This window comes from Colobus angolensis, unplaced genomic scaffold, assembly GCF_000951035.1.
Source record: "Colobus angolensis palliatus isolate OR3802 unplaced genomic scaffold, Cang.pa_1.0 Scaffold374, whole genome shotgun sequence".
NCBI classification, from domain to species: Eukaryota; Metazoa; Chordata; class Mammalia; order Primates; family Cercopithecidae; genus Colobus; species Colobus angolensis.
In genome coordinates, this window is record NW_012117088.1 from 2,718,123 (window position 1) to 2,731,663 (window position 13,541).

General features: G+C 36.2%; 1 protein-coding gene across 1 annotated transcript in view; it reads left to right on the top strand.

Annotated features, from left to right (window-relative positions):
• The window catches only part of MYCBP2 (MYC binding protein 2, E3 ubiquitin protein ligase), a 282,186-nt gene that overhangs the window by 180,688 nt on the left and 87,957 nt on the right, over positions 1 to 13,541 (top strand). The window contains exons 48-52 of the mRNA XM_011953854.1: positions 3,037 to 3,092; positions 4,712 to 4,827; positions 8,312 to 8,409; positions 9,115 to 9,231; positions 9,942 to 10,082. Of these exons, the coding sequence (XP_011809244.1) occupies positions 3,037 to 3,092; positions 4,712 to 4,827; positions 8,312 to 8,409; positions 9,115 to 9,231; positions 9,942 to 10,082 (528 nt within the window). The remainder of the gene's footprint in view (positions 1 to 3,036; positions 3,093 to 4,711; positions 4,828 to 8,311; positions 8,410 to 9,114; positions 9,232 to 9,941; positions 10,083 to 13,541) is intronic.

The window sequence follows — 13,541 nt, forward strand, 5'->3', positions numbered from 1 at the left end:
AATAAAAGATGAAATTCACATTTTGAGCTTGTGTCCAACTGATAATTTAGATTCAGTGGGTTTGGAGAGAGAGTCAGGAATTTGCCTGAAACAAATATGCAGAGTGATTCAAATTCAAAACCTATACTTTGAGAAATATTGATTTACAAGATAAGAGAAAAAGAAAGGAAAAGGAAAAACAGTTCACATTGGTAAGAGTACTAGCCAAAGAAGCAACACATAATTAAGGGAATGGCTGAAGTGAGTGTAGATAAGCCTCTCAAGGTGTTTGACTGTAGAAAGAACCAGAGGAAATGGAATTGAGTGAAGGCTTTGGAGTATGGGGTCTTATTAATAGAGATAGACTTACGTATTTGAGTGCTGATTAGGAGATAATTCAGAGAAAGAAGACAATAAAGACATTCTGAATATAAAAATAGAATCTAGAGCTCAAGTGGTAGCATTGGCCTTAAATAGGAGGAATAGTGCTTGTTTCATTCTACCAGGAGAAGGAAAAGAAAGCTTAATACAGATGCTAGTAAATTTTTAGGTTTTGCAGCCAAAGGAATTATTTAAAACCGTAATTAAGTGTTTTGGGTTGGAAATGGAAGTGATGAATCTTAGGGTCAAGGTTTTGAAACAAAGGGGAAAAAATGAAATTGTTATTCCTTGAGATTGAAAGAAAGCACCGATCAGAAAAGATGTATTAGATGCCTTTGAATAATCAATTGAAATTGAAGATTATTTGTAAATAACAATGTGAGTCATATGAGCATGGATAAAATAATCATTTGGATTGATCTAGCATTAAAATTTTGCTAGATAGTTCAGCAAAAGAACAGTGGAACAAGAAGTTGAGTATATGGTAGCTAAAGAGAGGACAGTGGAACCTAACTTAGTTTGGAAGGGAAGAAATTTCAGAGAGTCAAGGAAGTTAGAGGGACTAGATGTCAGAGTAGATACAGGAATAGTGAAAAAAAAAACTGATCAGCCCACTTTATTTTGATTTCAGAGACAGAAGAATTCTGAGTAATGTCACAGGTCTGTGACTTTTGGTGTGAGTGGCTGGAAAAAAGTTGAAGTTATTGAGGTTAAAGAAATCAGGGAATGAGAAACTGGAGTTCTAGATGAATTGTCCACTGGCTGTTAAAGAATTCAAGGCTACAAATTCTTCGCTATTCGAACACTTATTTAATGAATTTAGTTTCTAGTCTCCTTACCTCCCTAGTCTTTTAATTTCCTATGGGCATGCTTCAATTTGTATAATTTCTTTTGCAAATTTTGTTACCACAACAAAATGCAGTATTTCAAACATGTTCTGAGTAGTCTAGGTTTAGAGCAGGTATAGAATACCATTCCCAAACAGTATCTGTGAAATGTTAATTCAGGTTCCGGGAGGAAATTTTCCTTATCAACCATTCACAGATACTATGTACTCACCCAGGAGTGAGCCAAGTATTATACAGGATGGAAAAATGAGATATGGTCTCTTCTTTCATTACTAAGTGTGTTAATAATATGTATTTGAGGGAAAGTGATGAAGTAGAAAATACGTTGTACTCAAAGTCTAGAAACCTGGATTTCCTTCTTTTCTCACCTTTGTATGGCCAAAGACTCAGCCTTAACTTACGTTTTTCTCACGTGTAACTTTTGAGTAGATAAAGTCAGCTAGATCATTCCTAATTCATTTTTATGAAAACAAAAAGGATAGAGAGAAGGAAAGGGGCCTTGAGTTTGCTTCCTTTTACTGTAAGTACAGGAGGAATTAGACGTGGATGAGCAGTTGGACATCTTGACCTGAACCTTGAAAGGTAATGATTTCTTTGCTAATGTTGCAGGCATACAGAAGTATTGGGAATAATGTGCCAAGTTTCATGTACCTACAGCCCATTTTTGTCTTTACATTTTACCATAATTGTTTCAGGTCATTTTGTTATTTTTTATTAAGAAACAGATTGCTACATGTACAATTGAAGCCTGCATAAACCCTTCCTCAGACCCATTACCACCCCTTTCTTAGAGGTAACTGCTGTCCTGAGTGTAGTGATTCTCATTCCTGTATATATTTTTAGGCTCTTGTTGAATACAACTTTATTCATAAGCAGTATATTTTGGATTGTTCAATATGTTTTCCAGAAGTTTATAAAATAGTATCATATTGTATGTATCATTTTGCCAGATTTTTGCTTAATGTTATTTTTGAGGTTCAGCCATGTAGCTATAGGTCATTCATTTTAACTGCTTTAAAGTATTCCATTGGGTTACTATTCCATAATTTGTCCATTCTCCCATTGATAGACACTTATTATAAACTGTACAGAAATAAACATTCTGCATTTGTCTCCTTTTGTACATGAGCAAGAGTTTGTGTAAGATACATACTTAGAAGCGGAATTGTTAAATTGTAGGGCATGCACACCTTCAACTACGTTAAGTATTGTCAAAACTCACATTCCCATGAACAATGTATGAAAGCAGCAGGTGCTGCATGTTCTCCTCAGCGCTTGGTTCTTACCAACACAATTTGATGACCGTGATACGATTTATTTTAGTTTTGTTTTCTTTTGTATTTTCTTTCAAGTTTAGTTAAATAACTTTTCTGGTCTTTATTGACCTTTCAGATTTCTTCTTCAGAGAATTGTCTTGACTCTTTTTTTGTTGTTGTTTATCTCTTTTGTATGGATTTGTTCTTTATATATTATGGATGCGTATCACCTATGGGTTGTACAAGTTAAAAATCTCCTTCTCCAAGGTGGAAGCTTTTCCTATCTTTATAGTATATTTGTTTTGGAAAACTTTAAAATTTTCATGTACTCAGAAGATGTTATCTGTTTTTTTCTTTTGCTTTTTTTTTAAGTTTTGGTGTTTACTTTTGGATCTTCAAACCACATAGAATTTATCTTTAATAAATAGTCTAATGTAGGTAATTGAGTTTTTTCTTTTTACTCTATATGGATAACCAGTTGTCTCACAACCATTTATTGAATAATGTATTACTCTATTAATCGAGAATATTTCTAAATGATTTTACAGTTGTTACTGGTCTCTTTTTTAAAGGTTTATGAAAATTATTCATTTGAAGAACTACGTTTTGCATCACCAACTCCTAAGAGGTAAGGATCGTTTTCTCAAAGTATAACCAAAACAAAACGTGTTGTCAGCTGCTTGCAACTAAAATTGTCCTGCATTTCAACTTTATTTTCTATAAATAAATACTTTATAGCATTTTTCTAGGTTGCTGTTGCTGATACAGATTTGTCACATAATAATGTATAGATTTGCAGAAAGCATGTGTTTATATTCAACTGTAATACTGCCAGCATGTTATATAATACTACCTACTAGTGAAAGTAGGTATGTAAAGTAGGTATCTAGTATCTAAAAATGTTTAAATTGACTTGTTCAGGATTGATTAGTTTGTTTTTCACTTGTTTGCTATTTGAAAATTAATCCTTTTCTCCTTCCAATGAATTGTGGAGAGATTTCAGCATGTGGTATACTTGTATTTGATTGTACTGTCTTAATTTTTCAGCCCATAAGTAATTCTGTTAACTTCAGATTTAAGCACATTTTTTTGAGTTACTATTTTATTTGTTAGTAACAGTACTTCTTAAAATAGACACTTGGAAAAAATAATTAAATGCATTATAGTTTGGAGAGATCACCTCCATAGAATTTAGAAAAATCCCTGAAGTGAATCTGGGATAGCAGAATTATGTATAGGCTGGAAATGCCAGTTTGAAACTCATGGGGAAAATACATTTGGGAATCATCTACATAGAGATGGCATTTATTTAAAACTGAGGAATGGATGTGACCTAGATAGATGGCATAGGTAGAAAAAAGATTACCCAGACCGAAATCTTGGGGCATTCCTTAAATTAAACGGTAGTCAGAAAAGGGAAAGCAACAAAACACTGACAAAGAATGACCAGTGAGATAAGAAAAAAGCCAGGAAAATAAATGTCGCCGAAGCAAAAGGAAGGAAGTATTTCAAGATAGGAAGAGTTGTCAGCTATCAAATGCTACTGAGAGATTGCTGAGGATGAAGTGACCATTGAACTTGGGGACATGGTGGTCATTGGTGACTTTGACATCAGCAGGTGTAAGGAAATGTTGGAAACAAAAGCCTAGTAAGAATAAATTGTGGGAGGGAAGTAAAAGTGAGAAAATGGAGTTTGATATAAATAGGAGAAGAGATGTAAGACCTTACTAGAGGAGGCTGTAATATCAAAGGGAGGTGTTAGTGAAGGTTCTAAAGTTTGTGTGCTAGTGGAAATGATTCAGTAAATTGCGAGTATTGATGATGCATGAGAGAGAGAACAAGGTGATTGCAGCTTGAAAATGTTGAGGGAATAAGATTCATGGGACAAGGGCAGGGGCTAGCTTTGGATCAAATCCAGGACACTTCCTCCATTCTACCATGAGAGAAGGCAGGGGAAAGTAGGTTTATTAATCACATTGCAACTTTGAGGTTGTATCTGATTGCTTATTGTCTCACAAGAAAGAGGTGAGGTCATGATCACCTGAGAGTGAGGAAGAGAGGTGGTGCAGGTTTGAGGTAAGAAAGAAGTGAAATTCAAGCATTTTGGAGAGTAGGCAAGCATACTGTGGCAGCGTGGTAGGATTGCAAGGAGGTAGCAAACAAATTAAATTTTTGCTGAACTATCGTAATGATGTTGGCTGCTTAACCAAAAGTAAAATTTCCAATATCCATCTTATTTCTTTCCAGACCCAGTGAGAATATGCTGATCCGTGTCAATAATGATGGGACTTATTGTGCAAATTGGACTCCGGGGGCTATTGGACTCTACACTATTCATGTTACCATCGATGGCATTGAAATCGGTATTTTTTTTTTAAGCCGTGTGCTACTACTTACTTCGAATAACTAGAATAAAAATTATTTTTGTCTTCTAGTTTTGCCCTTTAACTCGCATCATACATATGGATAGGTTTCATAACTTATTTGAGGCCTTGTTTTCTCATTCATAATGAGTATTTAATTAGTGCGTTAACATTTTGTAATAATTTCTAGTGTCCACCCAAGCATCGTAGCCCTCATGACTCCTTCCCTGCATTCCCTGATGAGAATAGTCAGGTGTGCTCTCTTCCACAGTGCTGTGTTACCCTGTCTCTCCCTTGCGGGTGTGTCTGTGCTTCTCCTGACTGTGAGCAGACAGCATTCATGTTTGGATCTTCCAGTGTAGCTCAGTGCCTGGCACATAATGACAGTAAATATGGATGAATGAATGCATTTTTCAATCTATCAATGTGTTAGTCTGGGTTCTCCAGAGAGACAGAACCAATAGGATATCTATACAGTCATGTGCCTCATAACATTTTGGTCAGTGACGAACAACGTATATAGTGGTGGTCCTGTAAGATTTTTACTGTACCTTTTCTATGCTTGGATATGTTTAGATATGCAAATCCTTACCATTGTGTTACAGTTACCTACAGTATCCAGTAGAGTAACATGCTGCACAGGATTGTAGCCTAAGACCAATAGGCTGTACCGTATAACCCAGGTAATCTGTACCATCTGGGTTTGCATAAGTCCACTCTGATGTTTGCACAATGATGAAATTGCCTGGTGATGCATTTCTCAGAACATTTCCCCCATCTTTAAGCAATGCATGACTATATTAGATACATGAGAGGGGATTTATTAGGGAAAATTGGCTTGCACAGTTATGGAGTCTGAAAAGTCCCATGATAGGCCACACCTGCAGACTGGAGACCCTGGGATGCAGGTGGCCTCAGAACCAGAGAAGCAGATGATGTAACTCTCAGTCTGAGGCCAAAGGCCTGAGAATCCAGGGGGGGCACTAATATAAGTCCTGGAGTCTAAATTTTGGGGACCCTGGAGTTCAAATGTCGAGGGACAGTAGAGGAAGTGTTTATCCAAGCTCCAGAAAATACATATGCGTTCACCTCTCCTCTGTTTTTGTTTGCTGTGTGTCCCCAGATGATTGGACAGTGCCTGCCCACATTGGGAGCAGATCTTCCCCACCTACTCCACTCACACTCACACGCCAGTCTTCTCTGGAAACACCTTCACAGACCCAAAAGTTATGCCTTACCAGGTTTCTAGGTATTCTTTAATTCAGTCAAGTGGACACCTAGAACTAATCATCACAACCATTAACTTTCAAAAACATACTGCTTTTCTTTCAGGCATTAATCTTTTCTTTTCTTTACTTTTAAACTGTGTGTATAATAGGATAACAAGGAGAAAACTATAGTACTTATCAGTGTGAATTTCTTGTAACGTTATTTTTCCTGATGCTCCTCAAGAAAAGGGGTTTCTGTGATCAGATAGATTTCCAAAACCTGGTACAGGATGAGTATCTTTTATCTGAAATGCTTGCCGCCAGAAGTATTCTAGATTTTGGACTTTTTCTGATTTTGGCAGTTGAGCATCCCTAATTCAAAATTTCAAAATTCAAAATGCTTCAATGAGCACTTTTTTTGAGCATCATGTCAGCACTCAAAAAATTTTAGATTTTAGAGCTTTTTGGATTTGGGGTTTTCAGATTAGAGATGCTCAACTTGTATACGGTAGTCTCACTTGAGACATTCACACAATCTACATTAACGTATTAGGGATTCTGAGAAGTTCTGAAATCAAGAAATTTGTCTAACTATGTTTAATCCTTATCATGGGACCTCTTGCGAGTGGGAAAGAGAGAAACAGGGTGGAGATAGTAATAATACCAATTAATATTTCACCAAAATATTTGGGAAACCCTGCTTTAAGTAGTTTGCTTTGTCAGTGGAGGTAAAGAGGTACTTTACATTGATGTAATTGTATGTTCTCATACATTAATATAACTATATAGACTCAGATATGTCCAGTTCACCTGACCGTTCTAGAGACCTTCGCCAGCAGCCTTTGCTGCACTCTTCTTTATTTCAACATATCCATAAAGCCTTTAGTTCAGCAACCGTTTTTTGATTCTGAGCATACATTGTCCTGAGTAAGACAATTCCTGTCAAGTGTTAACACTTTACTGAGGATTGTGAAAGTAAAACAGGCAAACCAAAATCATATGAAGTAGAATATAAGTAGTGACATACAAGAGATATAAATTACAGTAGGAATTCAAAAGTAGAAATAGCCAAGAATGACACTGTGAAGATTTTCTTCTCTCTAAAAATTCTGGTAAAATTTCAGTAGATAGAGTTTTTTTCATCATCTTATCTAATTGTGGGATGAAGGAGACTGACACAAATTAGATAAGAAAAATCCACTTTTATTTGTTTTTTGGAATGAAGCTGAAGAAAAAGACTTGCTTACTTAGAATCATCCATTTTCTTCCATACTCAGCTTCACTGCTCTTCTTCCTAAGTTTTCTCCCACACCATCAGTGGGCTGCAACCTTGCTTGACCATTGACAAGCAGAGATAATAATTCATTAGAACAATTACAATAATAATAGCTAACATTTATTGTGCATTTAATATATATATATCTAAATTTGTTCTACATGTACTTTTTTTTTTTTTGAAACAGAGTCTCACTCTGTTGCACAGGCTGGAATGCAGTGGCACAATCCCTGCTCACTGCAACCTCCACCTCACAGGTTTAAGCAATTCTCATGCTTCAGCTTCCTGAGTACCTGGAATTACAGGTGTGCGCCATCATGCCCAGCTAATTTTTGTATTTTTAGTAGAGATGGGGTTTCGCTATGGTGGCCAGTCTGGTCTTGAACTCCCAACCTCAGGTGATCCGCCTGCCTCAGCCTCCCAAAAGGATTACAAGTGTGAACCACTGTGCCTGGCCCCTTGTACATTTTAAGTCATTTATTTCCTACAACAGCTCGGTGAGTTAGGTACTATTATTTTTCCCATTTTATAGATGAAGAAATTGAGGCACAGAGAGTCAAACAGTTAGTGCAAGATATCGGAGTAACCAAAGCAGTCTAACATGAGAACCTCAGCTTCTCATAGCCATGCTACATTGTCATAGAGCTGAGTGGTAGAGATGATGAGTAGTATTCTGATTTGATATTGTCTGATAAGATTTAATTCTCAAGAGTTTTTTTTTATTATTTTCCATTTTTCCTGTATAATTTCATATGTTCTAGTTAAAGATAGGGAGCCCCTTCTTTTCCTTGACCTCCTGAGATACTCCTTTAGAATCTCAGGGCCATTTTTAAAATACTTCTCTTGTTTAGCTTACTAAATATCCATTACCTTAAAAGGACAGAAATCAGATATTTGTGTTAATTTTTAAAAATAGCCTGTGGATGTTTATAAGATTAGGTTTAAGGATCTTCCTTCTCTTTTTTTCTCATATGTTACAGTTCTCTTATTTTTCTGACAGATGCTGGTCTGGAAGTAAAAGTAAAAGACCCACCAAAAGGGATGATACCACCAGGAACTCAGCTGGTCAAACCAAAGACTGAACCTCAGCCTAATAAGGTTAGGGCAGAATGAGCTGAGAGCCCGAATCATTCAACTTTTACATGTTTGTCACTGATGCTTCAAAATGGCCAGTAAACATCTAACATTTTACTTGATTTCAGGACTTAAATTCTAATTATCCCTAAATAAATTTAGAGAGTAGTTTATGGTAATATTTCTAAGTTATAACATATGTACTTCTTTCTTTGTGTAATGCTATCGTAATTGGTACATATTGTATTCTTCCTGCTATATAACATTTACAATGAACAAAAAGTCTACTGAAATTAAGCATAAAGTTTGCAAGGCAAAAATGTCCTCTACTGTCAAAAGAAAAGTTAACTTCTGAAATCTAAATAAGTACAGGCATTTTGGTAAACTGCATGTTAAAAAATGAAATATTGGTAATTGAATTTGTTTTTCTAAGAGAAACAAATGGTTTTTATCCTTCTTAACACATATCTTCAATATTTAGAAATGAGTTAAAATATATATAATTGTCTAAGTTTTATTTTCAGTAATATACATTTCAGTGCTTAAAAGTTCTGTGGTTAGTGTTGTTACAAAGCACTGTTATTTGCAGAGGGAGCCTCACTACAAATAATTCTGGAACCTTGTTAAGAATTATGATACTTTCAAACCTGCTTAATTTTACTTCTTGCTACTTATAAGATCTCTATTCCATGTTCTTCCTACCTTACCGTTTATCTTTGCCTTTCTCAGGTTCGAAAATTTGTGGCCAAGGACAGCGCAGGGCTTCGCATTCGTAGCCACCCTTCCCTTCAGAGTGAGCAGATAGGCGTAGTGAAAGTCAATGGAACTATCACTTTTATTGATGAGGTAATTGATAAAGGAGCTCTTGGTAGTAAATTTTGGACAAAGTTTTTACATTGTTTTCTTAATAATAATGTTACTGAGCTTTTTGTCAGAATGTGTTTTAAGCAGTTTGGGAAATATTTTAAAACTGCTTTATAGAATGTGTTCATTGAGTTTCAAACATTTCATTTATTTTATCGCTAAAAAATAAAATTATATTTTGAACATGAAAAGAACAATGTTCAACATAATATTCAGAAATCTATACATATATTCACTGAAAATGGGTATAGTTTTTCATGACATTTTAAAATGTTGTTTGTTTTGAAATGTGTTTCTTACTGCTTTAACTTTAGACAGTATATTTTTCTGGTAATACAACCAAGTAACTTCTGATTCTTAGAATATAAATATAAGGGAAGGAAGATTCGTATTCTTTTGAGTAACATCTGATTTTACTGTTTAAACTATGTATCTTAAAGTGTGGTTTCCTTGTGTTTTTATTCCTAAGTGAAATTGTTTTTATAATCTTGTCACATGAATTATCATATTGTTTTGGCACTCTTTGCTGCTTTTTTTTCCCTGGAGGGTCTCTCAGACTTACTTTCTACAAAAACTAGATGCTTAATCTCCACATCCACCATTATTTTCCTGCTTTGCAGACTTTCAGACCTTGCTAGCCTCATAGGACTTACAGGAAGGCCTGGCTTGTTTCTGTTGCTTTTTTTCTATAGATCCATAATGATGATGGTGTGTGGCTGAGGCTGAATGATGAGACAATAAAGAAGTATGTCCCTAACATGAATGGTTACACTGAAGCCTGGTGCCTCTCTTTTAATCAACATCTTGGCAAAAGTCTTCTGGTCCCTGTTGACGTAAGTAAAAGGTGGTTTTAAAAAGCATTATAGATACACGCTGTTTTTTTTTTTACAGGGCTTTCTTTAATTAAGGCTTTTCAGTTCTGAGGTAACCCACAACTAAGTAACTTTTACTTTACAATTTCTTGAATTCTTAAAGGGCTTCTGTGTAATGAAAGTGAAGTTTGGCAAGGTTAAGGCCCTTAGTGCAGATTATGATCCATCACAGATAGGCAGGAAGTAGTAAATTTAATTAATTACTGCTTAATTAAAACTACTGAATTCCTTTCCAAGAGGTAGAAAATGAGACTGGTTACATTTTTTTCTTTCTTATTTATACAATTATTTGGAATGAATTCCAAACTAAAGTTTATAAACTCAGAATTATACATTCAAAAACATGTATAAATATATGTTATGTTCACATTTTGCAATTAGTTCTGTGTGTTTTGTCTAATTTTGAATTTCTTCTTTCTTGGCTTATAATACTATTATTTAGACTTGTGGTGCTATATAGTATTCTAGTTGAAGTTAAATCCTAGTCTTTGAGAGAATTCATTGTACCTCCTTGTTAAGTATAGTAGAATAGAGCCAGTGTTCACAAGATTGCTACTTCATGAAGTATAATAATAACCCACACTTCATTTTATATATTCACCAGGAAAGAATGATTTTTCCCTTTTTTCATTACCATCAAATGTGTGTGCTCTTTAGGACAGAGCTAATAAATAGCACAGGTAAAATTTTATTTAAAAACTTAGTATTTTAAACAGTTGAATTTCTTAAAAATCAGTTTATAAAGTTAGCTTATTATGTCAAACCATTCAGTATATTCCATTTGACTTTCTCCTTGATTGTCCGTATTAATGTTCTCCAAAGCAGTAGTTTATATAATACAAGACAATTCTTTGATGAACAAAACATTGGAATTTCTATATGTATTTATTGATCTCATTCTTTTTTATATGCTTTTGTGTATGTTTTATAATAGCACGGTGGAGACTTTCTATATAGAGAGAGAGCAAGGAAGAGAGAAGGAAGATATGTGATCAAGAAAATTTAGAGTGTTGGCTTACTGCTTTACGGAGATTAAATTGAACAATGATACATCTATAATTAAAATACTAAATTTTAAATCAAAAAATTACATCAATTACATCTTATTAAATTTTCCTCAGATTTATACTTGCAGTTAAAAATAAAAAGGACTTTGACCTTCAATGAAAGTGTATTTTAAAGAGATAATTATAACCACCATTTTTGTACAGTTTTTTTCCAATGTAGACTTTTTTGTTGGGCAAGGGGGAGTTGGGTTTTGTTTTTTATACAAATGGGAGAGCCAGGTGAGGTGGCTCACGCCTGTAATCCCAGCATTTTGGCAAGCCGAGGCCGGTGGATCACCTGAGGTCAGACCAGCCTAACATGGTGAAACCCCATCTCTACTAAAAATACAAAAAATTAGCTGGGTGTGGTGGCGGGCGCCTATAATCCTAGCTACTCGGGAGGCTGAAGTGGGAGAATTACTGGAACTCAGGAGGTGGAGGTTGCAGTGATTCGAGATCGTGCCACTACACTCCAGCCTGGGAGACAGAGCGAGTCTCTGTCTCAAAAAAAATAAAAATATAGTGATGGGGTCTCACTATGTTGCCCAGGCTGGTCTGGTCTCAAACTCCTGAGCTCAAGCGATCATCTTGCCTTGGCCTCACAAAGTGCTGATATTACAGGCATGAGCTACCACACCTGGCCATTGTGTGTTTTATTTAAGATAATTTTCTTCAGTCCCTAATAAAACGTTATTCCAGATTATATTATCTTTTCTACCTCCCCAGTCCAAATTTTCTCCGATTTCTTTGCTCATTTGAGGAGCTGCTTTTGGGAGAGAAAGATACTCACACAGATAAAGCAAGTCAATAAACAAAGGTAGAAAGGAAGAGCGAGAAGTATCATCTGTCAAAGTTCTGAATCCCACGGTTTTGTTTTAAAGCATTGTGTTCTGTTATTTGATGCTTTTGAACACCATCCAAGAGACTATCTGTAGTAGACAGTCTCCTTAAGGGAAAGAAGGGAGTAACAAAGATTAGAAGAGCGGTAAGGAGTGGAGTGAGGCATGCAGATACTTGTGGGTAGTTTTCACTGGAATGTGAGTGCGGAGGTTGTTAATGTAAACAGCTCAAGAGTGTCTGGTATTGTTAGGAAGCCAGGGTTTTTTTGATTTCTTCATTTTAAGAGTAGTAGTGACTTGAGAGTTTTATAAGTTAAAAGAAAGATACTAGTAGAAAAAGGGAGAAATTAAAGATGTAGATGACAAGGCTGAAGACTGAAAAACAGGAGGAGGAAATGGAATTAAGGGCACCTTGGAGAGCTTGCTTCTGTAAAAGAGCGGGGGATATGCCTGGCAGTAGTTATGTCTTGGAGGAGGGAGGGACGAGGGGAAGAGGTTGAGGGAGACTACAAGTTCCCTTAAAATAGAAGATAGGAAAACCATCAGTTCACAGTGAAAAGAATGAGTTAAGTTAGGGGGTTGAGAAATGCAATGAATATTTGGAATATCATTTGAAGAATTACTGGGCCACTAAAGACTCAATGAGACCACTGTATAGACTCAGCAGGAATCCCTCACCTAATCCTTTATTGCCCTAAGTGTCCAGAACTAAAAGAGCCAAGAAAGAGCCAAGAAAGCATATTCTAGTACTAGTTGCTGAGCTGCTATGACAGAAAGAGCAATTAAGATCATCAACTCTGGGAATGTGGACTCAGACCTAAGTTAGAAATGTGAAAGGACAAATGGAAGGTCCAAAGGATATAGAAGATTTAATAAAATCCTAGAACAATATAGTGAATGCACTGTAGTTAAAGAGTTGGAAAAATGCAGGCAATAAAGTAGAATATTTGTATTTGATATCATAGGTAGGGCACTTTAAAGAATGAGATGCTCTGTTACATTGCCATGGGAGGGTGGCTGAAGTGCAGTGCACATGGAAGTCACTGCAAGTGCCTAAGTCTAGGAACTAAGAAGCTAGGCAGGTGGAAGATCATCTGCATGGACTTGAAGACACACAGATTATGTGACTCACAAAGTTAAAGATAAAAACAGGCTGTATGTGGTGCACGCCTGTTATCCCATCTCTTTGGGAGGCCAAGATGGGTAGATCACAAGGTCAGGAGTTCAAGATGGTGAAACCCCGTCTCTATTAAAAATACAAAACTTGGCCAGGCGTGGTGGCTCAAGCCTGTAATCCCAGCACTTTGGGAGGCAGAGACAGGCGGATCACGAGGTCAAGAGATCGAGACCATCCTGGCTAACGCAGTGAAACTCCGTCTCTACTAAAAAAAAGAATACAAAAAACTAGCCGGGCAAGGTGGCAGGCGCCTGTAGTCCTAGCTACTTGGGAGGCTGAGGCAGGAGAATGGCATGAACCCGGGAGGCGGAGCTTGCAGTGAGCTGAGATCCGGCCACTGCACTCCAGCCTGGGCAAC